The 17,500-nt window shown below is 50.3% G+C and overlaps 2 protein-coding genes across 8 annotated transcripts in view; both read right to left on the reverse strand.

The window, feature by feature from the left end:
* LOC107390496 (synaptophysin) overlaps window positions 1-7,772 on the reverse strand; it is a 15,239-nt gene extending 7,467 nt beyond the window's left edge. The window contains exons 1-2 of the mRNA XM_015967243.3: window positions 7,645-7,772; window positions 6,292-6,357 (exon numbers count right to left, since the gene is read on the reverse strand). Coding sequence (XP_015822729.1) covers window positions 6,292-6,357; window positions 7,645-7,662 — 84 coding nt within the window. The 5' untranslated portion in view covers window positions 7,663-7,772. The remainder of the gene's footprint in view (window positions 1-6,291; window positions 6,358-7,644) is intronic.
* A 2,473-nt stretch (window positions 7,773-10,245) lies between these two features.
* Window positions 10,246-17,500, reverse strand: part of cacna1fa (calcium channel, voltage-dependent, L type, alpha 1F subunit a) — a 24,433-nt gene continuing 17,178 nt past the window's right edge. For 4 of the 7 annotated variants that reach the window (XM_070544847.1, XM_070544844.1, XM_070544842.1 and 1 more), the window contains 14 exons: window positions 17,443-17,500; window positions 17,309-17,374; window positions 17,128-17,219; window positions 16,869-17,028; window positions 15,074-15,201; window positions 14,841-14,937; window positions 14,659-14,761; window positions 14,447-14,548; window positions 14,169-14,293; window positions 12,820-13,166; window positions 12,588-12,737; window positions 12,146-12,504; window positions 10,952-11,466; window positions 10,246-10,738 (listed from right to left, as the gene is read on the reverse strand). The exon at window positions 17,443-17,500 is cut by the window's right edge and continues 77 nt beyond it. In XM_070544847.1, the coding sequence (XP_070400948.1) occupies window positions 10,532-10,738; window positions 10,952-11,466; window positions 12,146-12,504; window positions 12,588-12,737; window positions 12,820-13,166; window positions 14,169-14,293; window positions 14,447-14,548; window positions 14,659-14,761; window positions 14,841-14,937; window positions 15,074-15,201; window positions 16,869-17,028; window positions 17,128-17,219; window positions 17,309-17,374; window positions 17,443-17,500 (2,509 nt within the window). In that variant the 3' untranslated portion in view covers window positions 10,246-10,531. The remainder of the gene's footprint in view (window positions 10,739-10,951; window positions 11,467-12,145; window positions 12,505-12,587; window positions 12,738-12,819; window positions 13,167-14,168; window positions 14,294-14,446; window positions 14,549-14,658; window positions 14,762-14,840; window positions 14,938-15,073; window positions 15,202-16,868; window positions 17,029-17,127; window positions 17,220-17,308; window positions 17,375-17,442) is intronic. The other 3 variants (XM_070544846.1, XM_070544841.1, XM_070544843.1) reach the window with 2 other exon arrangements.

The following is a 17,500-nucleotide window of genomic DNA, read 5'->3' on the forward strand; positions in this document are numbered from 1 at the left end:
AATGAACTGTGAATTGGAATGTTTATTATGTGAAGTGCCTTGAGACGACTCTTGTCGCGATTTGGCGCTATATAAATAAACTTGAATTGAATTGAATTGAACTAGACCAAAGTCTTGCTTTGCAAAGTTTGCTTTAGGATTGCTCCACAATGGTTCACAATGGTGGGCCAATCAAGGTCCTCTATTTGTCTGAAGGGAGTGACGACGCAATGGAGTGGAACAAGATGGCGACAGCTCGTTTGAAACGGCTTCAAATCAATTTTGGACGAGTTGGACTTGAGCTTTGTTAGAATCAGTAGCAGATAGATGTATTTAGGTGTTTTATTTAGAAAAAGGAGGTGTTTTTGCCTTCTTCAACAGCGGACGGCCTCGTTTACAGACATCCGTTGCGGTGAGTACATCACGTTGTTCATTGTCCAGTAGCATGTGGAGATCATTTAAAAGACAACAGTAGAACCCGCCCCACGACGAGAACCCTCAGGCTAGGATACCGGCCCTCGAGGCCTGGAATTGAATAGCCCTGGTTTAGTGTCTTGCCCAAGGACACGACGACTACGACAGATGAACCAGCAACCCTCTAGTTATGAGGCAGGCCCTTAGCTCCTCTGCTAGTGCAGCACCCCAGAAAACAATCCAGACACGTTTTTCTGTGTGGCTTTGGTGTCAATCTGATTCAAGATGCCGGCTACAGCCACAGCCTTGGTAAAACGTGGTGTTCTAGTATCTGAAGGTCATTTGTAAAACATGCATACAAGGGCTAGCAGATTGCACCAGATCTTACAAAAGATTGTGCTACATTTAATTTCAACATTTAGTCCAAAATGGCTCAAATGTTATTATTTCTCAAATTAGTCACAGCCTCTGAAAGGCAGCAGCTGTCATGAATTCCTTCAAAGGACAACTTTACTTTTTAGGTTTCCTTCTGAGTGATGAAGCTTAAAGATGATGGCCACCACACACCTTCATGCCAACCCTGAAAGAACCTCCAACAGCATGTAGCTCCACCAAGAGCTGCAGCTCTGTGCATTTAGAGCTAAACGCTAGTCCCACAGCCTGCAGACAGCATGCTCAGAACGCTGTTTTCTCGTGAGTAGTAGTGTTTAGTAGATAGGTGTCATAAAAAGTTAGGTGCACTCTATCTGACAGACTCCCAAAAGGTTCACTTCATTGTGTCACCATCCAGCGTGTCCCTTCCCGGTGAAGGAAGTTTGACACATCATTGCAACATTCCTGAGCTGTTTCCTGCTCGACCAAACCAACTAGCAAGCTCAGCTAAAACCCAGACGGAAGCTGAAGGGAAGGCGCCAGACAACATTTAAAATCTATACATCAGTGCTGATAGAGGAGTGGGGGTGTGGAGCGGGCAGAAAGGGAGAAGAAGGGGCGGAGCACAAAGAGAGCCATGGAAACACAGCGAGGAGGCTGGTTTCTCCTGGTTTGCTGGAGGCTTGTCAGCTCTCCCTCACACTCTGACTCCGACTGTCAGCTACTGCTGTTCCCACGCCGTTTTCATCGCTTTCTCGTTTTCTGTCTCAGTAACCTTGTCTTAACAAGGACAGAAGTGGTTTTTGAAACCTAATGAGTTGTGCTGAGAGGATTTTTGGTTCATACGGACTCAGCTGTGGCTACAATGTAGCTCATCATCATCAGTGTGTGAATGGGTGAAGGACTGCAGTGTAAAGCACTTTCCCAGCAAACGCACCCATTTGAGCCTCCATGTGGGAACTCTCTTGGTAAAAATTTGGCCCACGAAGGGTCGCCCACTGTGGGACCCACAGCCGTTGGGACATAGGGCCCACGTGTCCCGTCATTTGTGGCCACACGGGCGAACAGGGCTTGGTCCGCGTATGTGGGCTGCCACCGTGGCCCTGCTTTGGCCCATCACTGTGGGCCCCTCATGTGCCCTACATTTCACAGCAGTACCCTGGCATGTGTGGGCTTCCCACCAATCACCGTTATCCTGAGCCACCGCTGCCACCCCAGACACAGCCCACTAAAGCCCATGTTGGGTCCAAACGGCCATGTTTGCTGGGTTATAGCTTGTTTTACAAACAATCAGGCCAACACGAAAGACTGCAAGCAGTGTTTCTAAAACACCATTAGCTCTAGTAATATGCACCAATCACCTTTAAAAGACCAAGCTCACTCATTATTTTCAACACATCTGCAATGCTCTGTAGTATAAATGGATGCCTTGTGGGAGAAAAGCTCTGAGACTCCTGTTTCAGGAAGTAGACGTGAGCCAGAGGTGGGGGGGGGGGGGGGGGGCAGAAGACAGCAGGATAGGGAGTCTTATTTCCTGATGTTTGGACATCTCTCTTCTGATTGGCTAACAGCAACGTGACTCTACTGACTCTGTGGGAGGAGTCTGTAATGTTTTATCACCACAAATAACACAAGCATGGAAGTTTTGCTGTGTGGTGGAGTTGCTAATGCTAACGGTTAGCTTCTACTAGCAGTGACTTTCTCTGCTGTTTCCTGGACGCTAAACCAACAACAGCCTTCCCCGTCGTGAGTCAGGATGGATGAGTCCATGAATGTAAAGTGACAGTGTGACGTAGATCTGTCAGGATTTTCTAATCCTAAAGTTTCACCGTCTGTTTTCGATCAGAAGCTACTGCAGGAGATAGGTGTAGGAGACTATTTTCATGGTCAGCCTGCATAAAGACTTAGAGTGACCCGTTAGAATCAGAAATAACAAGAAAAACACATCTTCTCTGTGAACTTGGGCTTTAATGACCTGATAGGCCAATTATCATGAAGGAATTCTGACTCCTGCTGCAGACCTTAACTCTGAAACTACAACATCCCAACTTAACTTCAGATGCATCACATTTCAGAGCTAAAGACTTTGGTATGTTAACAGATGCACACTAGAATCAGAAGAGAGAGAGAGTGTCTGAAATCCAAATCAACGCCTTTATTATGCCAAAGCAAGCGAGGCTGTTATTTTGTGTTCTCACAAACAGCTTCCTTCTTCCTCTTCTTCTTCCTCTTCCTCTTCCTCTTCTTCTTCTTCAAAGAATTAGGCAGGCTGGACACCTAAAAGGCGTATTGCTGCCACAACAACCACCCTCTCCGCCAAGTCTGCACAACCCACCACACAACAAGCACACGAACACCCCCCCCCCCGTACACCGCCCAACCACCGCCAATACAACCCCCCCACACCCGTACCCCACAGGGAGACTCCTCCCTCACACATTCCCCCTCCCTTATCATCATCATCCACCACATTGGGCGACTCTCGGCCCCCTGTAGTCCTGGAGCTCCCAGTCCCCCGCAAGCACGCAGTCCCCCAGACTTCCTCAGGGGACACGTCACCGAAGCCCAGAAAGATCCCTGCAGCCGCAGACACCTCGCAAGCCACATCAGACGTGTTTGATGCCACAAGCTTCACCCTCCACAACACTGTCTCTTATCCCTCACTACCACCACCCCCTCATCCCCACCACCAGTAGACTGAGACCCAGCACAAGGCCCTGACACTCCTCCACCCCAAACCCCCACACAACGCACCGCCTCAGCGTAAGAAACCTTATGCTCTGCCTGATTCTCTTCCACTGGTGTCCTAGACGACGCACAACCTCTATACGCCGCCTGATGAGCTCCACCACAATTACAACAGCGGAGCGGAAGATCACAAAGCTTGCCCTCATGGTCACCCCCACACCTCCGACACCTCAACCCCTCCACACAGACTCCGGCCACATGACCAAAGCCCTGACACTTAAAGCACCTCAAGGGAGGCTCCTCGTAGGCCCATAACTGGGAAAGTATTGGGCCATTCCCATCTGTACCGGGTCGGCCCGGGCCGGGTAGCGTAGGTTGTTTACATATCTGGGTGGCCTGGTATTTTTCCGGGCCAACCAAGGCTCATTCTCAGCCCTCTTCTCGAGGGGGTCTGCTTCAGGCCGACCAGGGCCAACACACCCACTGCTGACAGCAAATTCACACCTTCCATTAGAGCAAGCCTCTGATTGGTGGGTAGAATCAGCCCACATGGGCTTAAGGCAAGGATGTGTGGAATCAACCGGGCCAGGCTGGGGCCGTCTGGGGCTACCCGGCCCGGGCCGACCCGGTACAGATGGGAATGGCCCATTTGATAGCCCAACTTGACATGAGCCGGGAGCTCCACTGCATCAAAACTAAACAACGGAGTGGACCCACGCTTATCAAAACCCAAACGCCACACCGCCTCACCTCTCAGGGCATCCACCACCTCCATCTCAGTAACGTCATTAGAGACACCGTAAACCACCCCTTAACCAACCCTCCAGATCGTGATTCCGAGACGTCGACACTCACCCCCCAAGATCTTCTCAAGCTCCAGGGCCCGGTAGAGCTGGGCCTTCATCCTACAGACCACCACCAACAACCCACCAAAAACCACCGTTGCGTCTTTCACATCACCAATCATCCCTCTCAGCTCCCTGGACACCGCCAACGGGTTATTGGTAGGAAAACGTGCCCCACCCGCCGCACGGACCACAAAGCCCTCCTGTGCAGTCATCAGCTGCTTCAGCTGCAGATCCACATCACTATCCAAAGCGCCATCACTGCCCCCACGGTCCCGCTTTGCCGTCCCCGGCACAAACGACTGAACAGCCTCACTTGCTCCCCTCCGCCCCATCCTCTGCCACAACTGAGGCCAAAGCGGAGCCGGACCGCCGTCTTACCGGGCCCGTACAGGCCGTCAGCTGACGACCCGAACTTCCCCTGAGCCTAAACTGAGCTGACAACCAAAACCAAAACACCTTCTCTTCTGTCTGTAACAGCGAGGCGAGGCGAGGCAGTGATGCTGGGCTGTGCTACTGAGCCACAAACAGCCTTCCTACAATGGCAGAGAATGAGTCAGAGCAAAAAAAACTGAAATCAGAATAAATCCAACGCAGCTGTGCCATCATGCAGAAGGAGAGGCAGCAGGCGGTCTGTCTTCTTCATGGCTTTATTTGGGAAAATCTTAGTATCCATCAGAGAGGGAGGGAATGGTCACCTACACACACATGGCTTTTAATCGTATATATCTTAAATAAACCGTGCTCAGAGCTTTGATAAACCATCCCCATGACTCATTTCTCCAGTTCAAATACACGGCCATCTGCTGTGGCTGCTCAATTCCTCCCAGTGTGTTTTCTAAAAGCACGCAAAGGTTTCACTCCTCTACACAAAAGCATTTTTCACTGGATCCTCCCCAAGAATCTGGAAAGGATATTCCTGAGGTTTGGCTCCTGCCGATGCATGCCCATATTAATCCAGGAGGAGCAGAAGCTCCAGCAGCTCCTCCTCCAGCCCCACACTGAGGCACGCCGACCCTCTGACAGATGATTCACACAGCCTGGCCTCCTGAGCTGGGCTGCTGATTGGTGGTTGGCTCGCGGTGACCCAGGGAGATGGTGACAAGGTGCTGGCACACGCACAGCTCCAGGGAAGGACTACAGAGTCATGCAGCACAACCATGCCTCTGATTCCTCTCCTGCATATCTACAGAGCCCGTGCCAGTGCAGCGCTGCTTCGTTAGCTCATAGGAGTAAGGGTGTGGTTAAGAATCGTGGCATCCAACAGAAAGAGCGCTTCCTAATCAGTTCCACATGTTCAAACCCTCTGGACCAAAAGCTAAAGGACAAATACTTTATGATTATGACAAACATATAATAAAATCCATCATCACTCATTTCAACACTGAAATCCCAAGGTGACCTCCCCAGAAAGACTGATTCATGTTTTCTGACCAGCAGAAATCCTTCAGTAGCTCCAGGTTTTATCTTAGATTAAAAGTTGCTAAACGACCAGACGACAGCAGGAGACCCAGCAGGATTAACGAGGACAGGCCTTCAGGAAGACAGCATCGTTACAGACACATCACATAAAATCCGGTTGTGATCACATTTAAGGAAAGAACAACCTTTCTGCCGGTTGGACAAAAGACTTTGGATGAATAAATCCAAAACTAACAGCTTTAGGAAACTTTTTACCTTTAATTACATGATAAAAACCGAGCTAAATATCATTAACTCTGAAAAATAAACAAAACTTGAAGGTAGCTTACCTCATTTTTCAATTTTTAAACAGGATAAAAAGTACTCAGGTTTATTTTTCAGGACATGACAACCCTGAGAGGATTAATCGTTCAGACACCCTGGGGGTCTGCGGCTCCTCCCTGCTGGCCAGGAGACCCCGCGGGCACCGTGGTGAGAAGTGCCGGTGTTTCTGAGAGGATTCACTTCCCTTACTGGTCCCTTCAGAAGGGTCACACATGTGCATCACCAACAGTGTAATGAGAAAACTTACCCACTGAAGAACTTTGATGAATCCCAGTGGTTGTTTGATTATGGTGAACTGGCCCTGGGCCACCAGCTGTCAACGGAACAAACCAAACCATCAGCAGGTGAATTATTAATGATTCAGTCAAACTTTGGTTCATTTTAGGGAAATTAGTCAGCAGTTTTTTTAAATGTGAACCACAGCCCATCAGTTTTCCTCTTAGAGACAACGAAATGTGCTCTAGGCTTGATGCATTTGTTATTCTGGTCTTCATCATGCAAGGTGATCCCACATCTCAGCCCCTGCACACCTGCAGCAGCGTGCAGGTGTTTCCAACAGAGCAGAGGAAACTGATTCAGCTGCTTCTGCTTTCTATTCGTGAGGCTATGGAAAGCTGCAGGAGTAGAGCGGGTTGATATTACCTCCAAAGGCTGAGAGGGAGAGAGAGAGAGAGAGAGAGAGAGAGAGAGAGAGAGAGAGAGAGAGAGAGAGAGAGAGAGAGAGAGAGAGAGAGAGAGAGATATGCTGCCAGCATTACAATTAGACAAAGCTGATTAACTGTCTGTTTGCTCTGTTGCAGCACGCGCCGCTCCAGAGCAGCCATTTTATTTCATTACGAGCAAGATCCGGCGGAAAGCGCCTTTAATTGCGGAAGAGGGGGCATTTGTGCGCAGGTGAATGCGACACCGCAGTCAGAAGGCGGTAGGACGCGCAGTGTGCGCCAATAATGACTGCACAGGAGGGATTACTGATGCTCCTATCGGGCCCAGTTCGGTCAGAACCAGAACCGACCGTGATGCGAAGCATCCATATTAAACAGCTGACGCCCCCCCCCCCCCCCCCCCCATGTCCGCTGGACCCCGGATGCTTCAGCCAGATCCAGAGAGGAGCTGCCGGAGGACGCCGGCCGGGCCTCCTGAGGAGCCGAATCACGTCCTCCTGGTGTTACCGGAACCACGGCGGCCTAATTGAAACACGAGCAATCAGAATCAATTAGGAGTCTCTGGGGATGACGGGGAGGACTGTCTCCTGTCTCCGTCCTCTGCTGCAGCGCAGCGGGACTCTGGACAACCTACACACTTGAGTCAGCCAGCGGGCCGCTCTGCCACATCTACTGCTGCATCAGCAACGCAAACACAATGCACACTTTACACCGGGCTCTGCTGCTTTCACCGACCCGACCGTGTTTACCTATGGATGTCTAGATGCATGTTTAAATCACTAATGCTCAAAGCGCTGCGGTAAGCCCCTGAGGTCGGAGAATCTCTGCGTGAAAACCTTTGAACAATCCTAAAACGTTTAATAAATCAGGAATTAACGTGACTTTAAAAACCAACGAGAAGAATAAATGAAATAGATGATTTCCTCCCAAAGCCTTACCTGGTTTACAACATCCATCTTGGCCGCGCGCTCGCTGATAAGAGGATCAGAGGGGCGGAGGGAGGGAGGCGTCTCATCCGGAACAGCACGGGGGGGAGGAAGGCGCACTGGCGGAAGAGCTTAGCTGCGTCACGAGCTGGGCGTCCTGACGCCAGAACAAACGCTGATCCAGGAGTAGACCTCTCTGACCAATCACAGCGCAGCTTTATTCTAGGCCCGAGGGGGTTATAATAAAGAGAGAAGCGCACGGAGACCGCGCACGCCAAAGTGGACGGAAGAAGTAAATATGGGGTGGGGGTAAATAGCCTGGCATCGGCTTAGAGGTGGGTTTCCCAACGAGGAGGTTCACTAAAATAAACATTTGTGTACGTAAATAAGTAAAAATTCACAGAAAAGCACCCGAGCAGCTGTGTGGGTAGGTCACTGATGATGCTAATGAACCGTGTTAGAACTCTGATGAAGAAGTGGAAATGCCGGAACCAAACCACAGTCTCCAGAGACACGCAGCACATACAAACTTCTGTTCGTCACCTTGCTGCAAACGGTGCAGTTGAAAGGTTTCACGGTGCATTCAGTCTGCCATTATTGAAATGTAACCATGGCAACAGACTGTGCCAAACTTACTACAGATCTGCCGTTCCACACCTCGCCCTACCACTGAAGTGCCTTCTTCTGGGTTGCACTCTTGCTTGCATGTTCTGCCTCCTGCTGCTTAAGAAAATGCTGCTGCTCGTCACGCTCTCTCCAGTCTCCCCATTCTGTTCAGCCCTGTGTCCATGCTCCCACCTACCTCTCGCCTCCCAGTCACCCAAGGTCCCAGCTCCTCCTGTATTTAAACCCTGTCGGTCCTGTTGGTCTTGTCGGTTCATTGTTTCTACGTCCGGCGTGTTCTCAATTAAAACCTTGTTAAACCATCCCTGCCTGCCTGCCTTCTTCACCTGCATTTGGATCCTCACCTCCGCTCACCTCACCTGCGCTCGTGACGCTGCTGATGTGCCTAACTCAGTTTTTGCTCAACAGTACAAGATGCACACTAATAGGAACAGGTAGTGGAGCACATGTTCCCACTTTCTGAGTGGGAACATGTGCTCCTGTTTGGATACTGACATGCTTTAAAAGAACACCAGCGTTTCTCTAAACCACGGCACATCAGAAAAGGTTGGCTTGAGAAACGTATCGGGACGCGTCACACTTGACTCATTCTGTGTTCCTGCAAAGAATGCTGCTCCAGATTTCCTTTCGTTGGACTCGCTGAATGCAGAAAGACCTGCTGTGGTTCCGTCACGCTGGGCTTGGTCCTCCGGTTCGTGTGAGACGGCCCGCCCGCGGGTTACAGGATCATGAAGAAAGCAGCAGCTCCTGGACACTTGCAGGTCTGGGCCACATGTTTATACTCCTTCATGCGTCAAACACTGGAGCAACAGGAGTTAAACAGTCAAAACTGGGAGCATCTGGTTTCAAACACTAGCTGGGCTGTCTGGTTATTTTATTTCATTTCCCACAAAGCTCCCAGCATTCCACCCCGGATGGAGTCCTCCTGTTGCGCACCAGGACTTTAGCGCCCTTTATCTCCTCTCCTCCTTTAGCTGCTTTTAGTAAATGTGATCACTCTCACCTGATCAGCTTTACAGAAACACGAGACGCACTTATTTATGGAAGTAGCTGTGAGCAGCCTGCGCTTGGATTGTTTTGCATGTTTCCCTCTGAAGGGGGAAGTGAAACCCAGATGTTGTCCATCTTCTGCTCCATTAATCACCAACTCTGTAATTCACTCATTATTTCACCGTGGCCTTTAAACGTCCGTCTTAAAAACACATCTGTGCATGGATGTAATTTTCACTTAACTCATTCACTGCCAGCCGTTTCCTGATCACTAACGGCCTTCGCTGCCAGCGTTTCTCACCGTTTTTACTGTTTTCTTAAGAGTGACAGAACGTTGCGCGCTAGCATGATGTCGATGCCAAAACAACCAAAACAAAGAGGAGACTCACCTCTTACATCAGGAAGAAGCCGCGTGTTTCGAGCGTTATCCGTTCTTTCATAATCCGTTGTCGAATTGTGATCGGCAGACGCTTTTCCGGTTCGCGCCTCACTTTTTTTTTACAGGAACGGCCCAAAACGATCTCCAAACACATGGATGTGTTGCTTCCTGATCATGTGATCTGTGACGTATGCGGATGAAGATCGGCTTCAGGGCTGAGATGTTTGTTCTCTCAGCGCGGGGGCTCGCTCCGATGCTCAGACAGTAAAAAAATGCAAATGACGACTTTAGTCGTCAATGGCAGTGAATGAGTTAAGAAGTGGGGGGGGGACACGGGTGTGTGGGGTGTGTGTGTGTGTGTGGTGGGGATCTTTACAGTATGCTCTAATGGGAAACAGGCTTTTCCGCTTGGTCCTAGAGCTCAACCAGTGTCAATTTAATGTAGTGTAGTATTGTTTTTGGATGGTAAAATGTGCAGGAGTCAAAACTTGACTTTGGAAAAAGTGGGGGGGACATGTCCCCCCTGTCCCCCCCACAAATTACGTCCATGCATCTGTGGCTGAGTAAACCGTGTGGAACCAAGTGAGTTTACGAGGAGATGATCAATCTAATGACACACATTTAAGAAAACATTTTTATTTATTTAGACTGTACAGCAACGCCACTGAAGGCCGGGGTTAGCTTGATGCTGCTCTGATCTAGCTGGAAACGTTTTCTGCAAGCAGGAGAAACATAAGACCTCATCAGGTGTGTGTGTGTGTGTGTGTGTGTGCGCGCACTTGTTTTGGCATTCATAAACCGAGGGGTGTCATTTTTTCCATTATAATAAACAAAAAGTCCTCATTCACTGGACGATTCTCTGTGCTCAAACGGACACAAACACTTCCTCCTCCTGGTTTGGAGACCTCAGTAAGAAACCACACAGTTCATCTCATCAGCCAGGTCGTCCTCGAAGCGGGACAGTGAGCGGCTGGCTCCGCGTGCTATCAGGTCAGCAGCGGCGCTCTCCATCTCGTCCAGGCTCATGTGGCACGCTTCGGCGATCTCCTTCTTGGCAAAGTTCACAAACTTTGGGTCCCGAGCGTAGGCACCGAGCCCCTCGGAGATCAGGATCTGTTTGAATCAGAAGGATTTAGGTGAGCGTGTCCAGTTTCCACCACGGAAACAAGAAACCTCTCCAGAGCAGAGAAATAAACTCTGGAGGTTTCAAAAAGGGTTTTTTTTACAACATTTTTCACAGGAAGCTCAGGAAAACGGGTTCTAGTCAGATCCGGTTCTGAATGAGAACAAAAGCGTGATCAGTAGAGTTTCTGCTTCGGGACTCACCGACTCCACCAGGCTGTCTGCGCTGCCTTTGTCCACGAAGCTCTGGGTGACAGATGGTGGTATCCTCACACTGGTGAAGGTTCTGGTCTGACCCGGGTACCAGCCTGGACGCCGCCCTGCTGGAAGGCTGGCGGAGCTGTCGCTCCACAGCGGCTGACTGGTGCCGCTTTGCTCGTCCACCAGGATCATCGGGGTGTAGATGAGCTTGCCCCTTCGGCCCGTGGGGGCAATTATTCTCGGGAGGGGAGTGGTGCCGGCTGCGGCCGTGTTGGCCCAGGAGGCGGAGGACATGGAGGACACGCTGCTGGGCCGGGAGTCCAGACTGTGCTGAGCCTGACAGAGGTGAAGATTGGTGAGGGAGGAGGAATGCTGAAGCTGCAGGCGTGTCAGCTGATGTTCTACCTGCAGACGAGACCTGGAGGGAGACGTGTTCCCCTGGTAGTTCCCAGGGACCGGAAGGTCATCCACGCTGCTCTGTGGCCTCAGACACTGGAAGTTAAAGGCGGGTTTACGACCTGTAAATAGGACCGAGACGACGCGGTGTTACTCGGCAGCATCACCTTCAGCTTAGTGAGGTCAGAGCTAACGCCAGGGGTGAGGCTTCAGGAGGGGCTGGGGGGGACAGCGGGCCCCCGGCCCAGCTCTGATTTGTTCCGCTAGCGGCTAACGCGTAGCATGTTTTTACAGAGCTGTCTGTCCTCGCCACCTCCATCCCCTCCTGGCACGCTGCCTCCCCTGCTGAGGACAGGAGCACACTGCCGTAACTCGAGGGCCATCACCCCTCCAGGAGGAGAGCACCCCTCCTCCCAGACAGGATCTGCTCGAGAAGCCATCGTGTCCATCAGGACTCAGAGACCGTCCCCTCTGTCCTCCTCAGCTCTCTGGGACCTGACCAGGTCCGATGCTCCACTACTCTGATTACTTCATCACATGTACACTTCTGTACATGAACACTTGTTTATATTTGAATTGTTGTTGTTTCTGCTGTCCGATACATCTACTTATCAATAACATTATTTCATTCAAGCAACGCTTTTCTTACGTCTCCTTTTGTTCTCATGCTGAACGTGGTTGTAGCCATTAGGAGAAACGTGGTCTAGTTGTCCTTGTTTGAACCCACCCACGTCTCCAGGACGTCCTAAACATCTCCATCTTGTCCTTAAAGGGGACCAAACCCGACATGAAGCTTCTCACCTCTAGGTATGGCAGGAAGGAGCCGTCTCCGCACAAACTGGGCGCTGCTGCTCTCACTCCCATTGTAGCCTCCGGCCATGCTGCCGTTCTCTCCGTGCGCGTTGGTGCCGATCACGCTGGAGTTCTCGGGGTAATCTGTGTATCCGTCTTCGCTGAATCCCATCGTCTCGTAGGGGGTGGGACTAACAGCAACGCTCCCTCCATTCATGTTGTTTTCTGTGTAACCGTTGCTGACAAAGCCGTTAGCATCGTGACTCTCGTACGGTACTCCTCCTACGCTGCCGGCCATCTCCACACCGAGACTGTTGTCTCCTGTCTCCGTTGGGCCTGGAGACACGGCACCTGGGTACGCAAACCTGCTGGAGGACAGAGACAGGAACAAGAGTGTTGGTTTGAGCAGCCGTCCCTCACCTCTGTCCTGAATCCTGTCCTTGTGTCTTACCTGTCTACTGATGGTAGATCTGCTGCACCTCCCTCGCTCACGTAAAGTTGCTCAGCTGCTCTACTTGCATCCAACATGGCTGCTTCCTCAGCTACAACCTCTTCTGCACCTGAAATCTCCATGGGAGGAGGCGGAGGAGGAGGTGACTCACTGTTGGAAGAAAGGAGATCAGTCCCATCAGGAAACAACTCTTCGAGGATTTTAATGAAGACGTTGGTGTGTGGACACGCACCGGATGGGCAGAGGCTCAGACCTGAGGGGTTGCACCGTGACCACGCTGACACCTGCCAGCTCGGATCCGGGTCTCTGGTGCTCCTCCAAGCCAGCCACCTGCTTGGTGATCACGCCCCCGTTGGTGATCCTGGGCTCGGGCTCGATGATCACAGCCGTCCGCTCCACCAGCAGGTCCAGAGGGGGAATCGGTGTGACGGCAGGCGTGGTGTTCACCGAGGTGCCGTGCTCACTATCAAAGATCTCATCAGCTGTCATCTCCCCCTCAGTGGCCTCCTCTTCTTCCAGGTCACAGGCCATGGCCAGGCGCATCTCCGGGGCCAGGTCCTGCAGCGTCCGCAGCCCTAGCTAAAGATGCACACTGTAGTTTCTAAAGCTGTGGAAGGCTTCTCTCCTAAAATACAGAGTCAGAAGCTGCTGGACCCGATTTTCATCCATGAGGATGTTTTCTTCTCCTCTAAGGAGGCTCATCAACTCTGACAGTTTTAGGTTTAAAGAGCAAGTCACCCCCTACCAGAGTCTAACTCCACTCCCACTTCATGTTTGAAAAATGCAACAAATGCTGTTGCCTGGCAGACCGAGAGGGCGGAGCCGCTAACAAATACACACACAGGCTCACAACGGCATTGTGACATCATAAGGACCAGTTGACATCGTAGCATACCTCTTAGCCAATAGCGGTGGCAGATTTAAATTCTAATGCAGTGCAGAGTTTTTACCTGACGACGGCACAACACTGCCAGTTTTAGGCAGAAAATTACAATTTTAACTAAAATGCACTAAAGTACAAAACTATTAATTACACGTGTCTGCAGCACGATTAGACACACATTTATATAGTTTATCAGAAAAAAAAGTTGATTTGGGGGTGACTTGCTCTTTAAAGACTGTTTTCATTACATTCAGCTGCAAAGATAATCAAAATGACTCAAAATTAACATCTGATTGCAACAAAAGGCCTGCTAGTTGCTGCAGGAATGTAAAAGCGCATCATCAGTCTTTCCTGACCCGAAGCTGAGTTTGGCGGCTGTACTTTGGGCTCGTGTAGAAACGTGGAGAAACAAGGTAGAACCTGCCAGTGGATGTCTGACATTTTGGCTAACAGAACATAATTCCCCCTACACCTGCATTCTCGGTTCTGCCTTGGAGCGAGCGTGGAAACACGTTTGTTCACGCACAGCCCCTGCTAGCGCCCCTTGCTGCTCACTCAAACTCACATCAGACCCTCTTTACTATGGAACGGTTTCCTTTTATGCAAAGCGTTAACAATCAGTTCCTTTTCAGATGAAAGGTGACCTCCGTGCTACGAGGGCAAACCCTTTCATCCGTGTTGATGTTTGCTTCACTCACCTGCAGAGCGGCTGCCTTGTCCTTCCTCTTGGATTTCCTCTCTCTTTCTTTCCTCTTGCGGAACTTTTTGAAGTAGTCTTGGATCAGAAAGCTGGCGTAAAATTTCCCACTGGTCACCTCATCTCCTGGAACAAAGTGTAAAGAAGGACACGTCACCTCTTGCTTTACGCGTGTTTCTCAGGGTTGGGACGTGTTTACTCATTTTTGTTGTTTACAGCACGATGTTTACTATTTAGATGAATTTCTTGCTGGAGAGTGTTGCAGGTTGCGTGACTCACCTCTAGGGGGCGGGATGATTTCATCAATGAGCTTGGGCTTGGTGTGCTTCCAGAGCTTCTTAATTACAAGCTTCAGCTCCTCGTTCTGCTGATCAACTGGTCCTGAGTGGGTCACAGACGACAGATCGTTAACAGAAACACGGTGTGTGTGTGTGTGTGTGTGTGTGTGTGTGTGTGTGTGTGTGTGTGTGTGTGTGCGAGTGTGTCCTGACCTTCAGTTTTAATCTTCAGAGAGGTTCGGACAAGAGCAAAGAGAGTAGCGTTGAAGGTGACCGTCCCATCAGGGTGCAGGGGGACGTTCATGGCAACTAGCCTCTGCCCGGACGAGAGGAAGCATTCTTACATGATGTGTGTGTGTGTGTGTGTGTGTGTGTGTGTGTGTGTGTGTGTTTACTCTGCAAGCGACACGATGAGGACACAGCTTTCCAAAACCCAGAGGTGGCTGAATCCTGCGCAACATGGTGACGACGTCGATGTGCTTAATGCGACCCCTGCATGAGAGGACCACATGTGTTTTAGTTTGGACACACACACACACACACACACACACACACACACACACACACACACACACACACACACACACACACACACACACACACACACATAAAAATAAAGGATTCTTACGTGGCCTCTGGGTCGTAGTCAGACCAAACCCTCTTAAACTCATCCAGGTGGTGCGTGCCGAGCACGGTCCAGTCTCTGGTCAGATACTCAAAGTTGTCCATGATGACAGCAATGAACAAATTAATAATCTGAGAAAAATTGAAAGAGTAGTGATCAGTCCAACGTTTTGTTTTTGACGGAGTCTTGTGACGCAGGTTCCTGAGAGGGATGTTTATTTTCAGCTGCCGGTGTTTCGCTGGGCTTACAAAGGTCAAGGACCACATGTAGAGAGATGGATGATTGAGGAGAAACCAGGTCACATGTTGGATCACCCGGATCTGAACCTGGAGGGTGGTTTAGCTAATGGAAGCATGACATAAACCATGTGGAGAGGCTCAGATCCACCAAACAAAGCTGCTCCTGCTGACCAGTGGCTGCTGTTCCTGCCACACAATTTAAAGAAGGAGCAAGAATAAAACATAACAGAGGAGGAAAAAGTCCTCCTCCTGCCCTCTCAGCTATTGCTGATTGCTCCTCATCTTCAGTTTCCACTCTAGAGACACAAACACCACCGGCTCACGGGAGACGGTGTTTCACACGACACGGGCTGTTTCGTCTTTAAAACGCGTGCACGATAGCATAACAGCTCATTATCTGCAGCAGAAGAGCAGAATGTGGTGAAAACGTTTTATTTACAAGTGTTTACAAGAGCCAGGATCCTCTGGAGGTTTCTTCCTGTTAAACGGGAGTTTTCCTCTCCACTGTCGCTGCATGCTTGCTTAGTATGAGGATTGCTGTATAGTCACTGACACTAGTCAGTGACTTGATGCAATTTGCTGGGTTCCTTATATAGGACACATTATTTCTGATTGGCTTAATGACCTGACCTGAATTGGAATGTTTATTATGTGAAGTGCCTTGAGACGACTCTTGTCGTGATTTGGCGCTTTATAAATAAACTTGAATTGAATTGAATTGAATTTTGTGACTTAAGCCTGATTTATGCTTCTCCGTCTGCGTCAGTGCGGAGACACGCAAGTACGTACGGAGTCGAGCCCACTTTTTCAAACATCCGTCGAACGAGACGGATTACGCAAGCTTGTGATTGGTCAGGACGCCGCTGTTGTTTACGGCGCCGCCATTGCAAAGAGAGCCGAGGATAACTAGCGGCAGACACGGAGAAGGTTGAAGAATACCTCGCGAAAAAACTCTAAAAACATGAACGTTTAATTCCCCCGTGACTGGAGGAGTGAAAAGATGCGCAGCAAGCGTTTTATTTGTGGACGGAAATGACAGGAAACGTGGGTTTAGAGGTGGGGAGCGCATGAAGCGGTGGGAGAATGAGAGACAAATATGTCCGTGTTAAAAGTCTCTTATATACACAAAAACACAATATAAACACACGATCTTGGACCGATACATGACAGGATACCACAGAACAGCGCTACGCCCTCTGCTGTCCTGCCGGGCAATGGCTTTGCAACACTCCCCAGGAGACGGAGAAGTATGAGAGCAAAACGCTTCCGTCAATCCGTGCGTGTCTGTCCCTCGTGGAGCTGACGGAGAAGCATGAACCAGGCTTTAGATGGAGAAGCTGAACACGAACGCGTCTTTAAACGCCAAAGATCTCTTAAGAACCTAGTCCTGTTCTGACGCAGGTGTGCTTCAGGGATTTTGTTAATCCACGGATGTGAAGGTCCACAAACATCTGCAGGTATGCTACGGTTGCGATGATGTCACCTGTCAGCACAGCCCGATTGATTCCACCTGAAGACTAGCTGGCAGAGAAGCGATAACGAACACCGTCAGTCCTCACCAGGTAGGCGCAGAGCATGAAGAAGCTGATGAAGTAGATGTAGGCCAGGTTGCTTCCACAGGTGAACTCTTCACCTGGTTCCGTGTCAGACTCAGGGTCACAGCGTCTGCCGGGCAGAGCGGCCAACATGATCTCCTGCCACTGCTCTCCAGTGGCACACCTGCAGCCAAAGGTCTCAGAAGAGTCAGTCCAGCTACAGCTGGTGGTGTGATTAAAACGAAACGGATGAAAGAAAACAAACTGCAGCCCGTTTGCTCACCTGAAAAGAACCAGGACAGCCATGAAGAACGTCTGGAAGTTGCAGTTTCTGTTGATTTCTGTGTCGTCGTCGATGGCTATTTTCCCAAACATCTAGCAGACAGCCAGGAGTTTGAGTTGTTTTACTGTTTCGGGTCTGCTCCACATTAAACAGGTCGGCGCGTGTCTGCTCAGACGCTCACCTGCATGCCAATCACGGCATAGATGAAGAAGATCATGGCGATGAGAAGGCCGACGTAAGGCAGGGCCTGAGCAGGAGCAGAAGGGCGGTGAGCACCAGCAGAGGAAACACGCTGCATCACCTGGACTCACCCACCTGCAGGGACTTGACGAAAGTCCAGAGCAGCGTTCGGATGCCCTCTCCTTTGCTTAGC

Source organism: Nothobranchius furzeri, chromosome 15 (genome assembly GCF_043380555.1).
Source record: "Nothobranchius furzeri strain GRZ-AD chromosome 15, NfurGRZ-RIMD1, whole genome shotgun sequence".
NCBI lineage: Eukaryota > Metazoa > Chordata > Actinopteri > Cyprinodontiformes > Nothobranchiidae > Nothobranchius > Nothobranchius furzeri.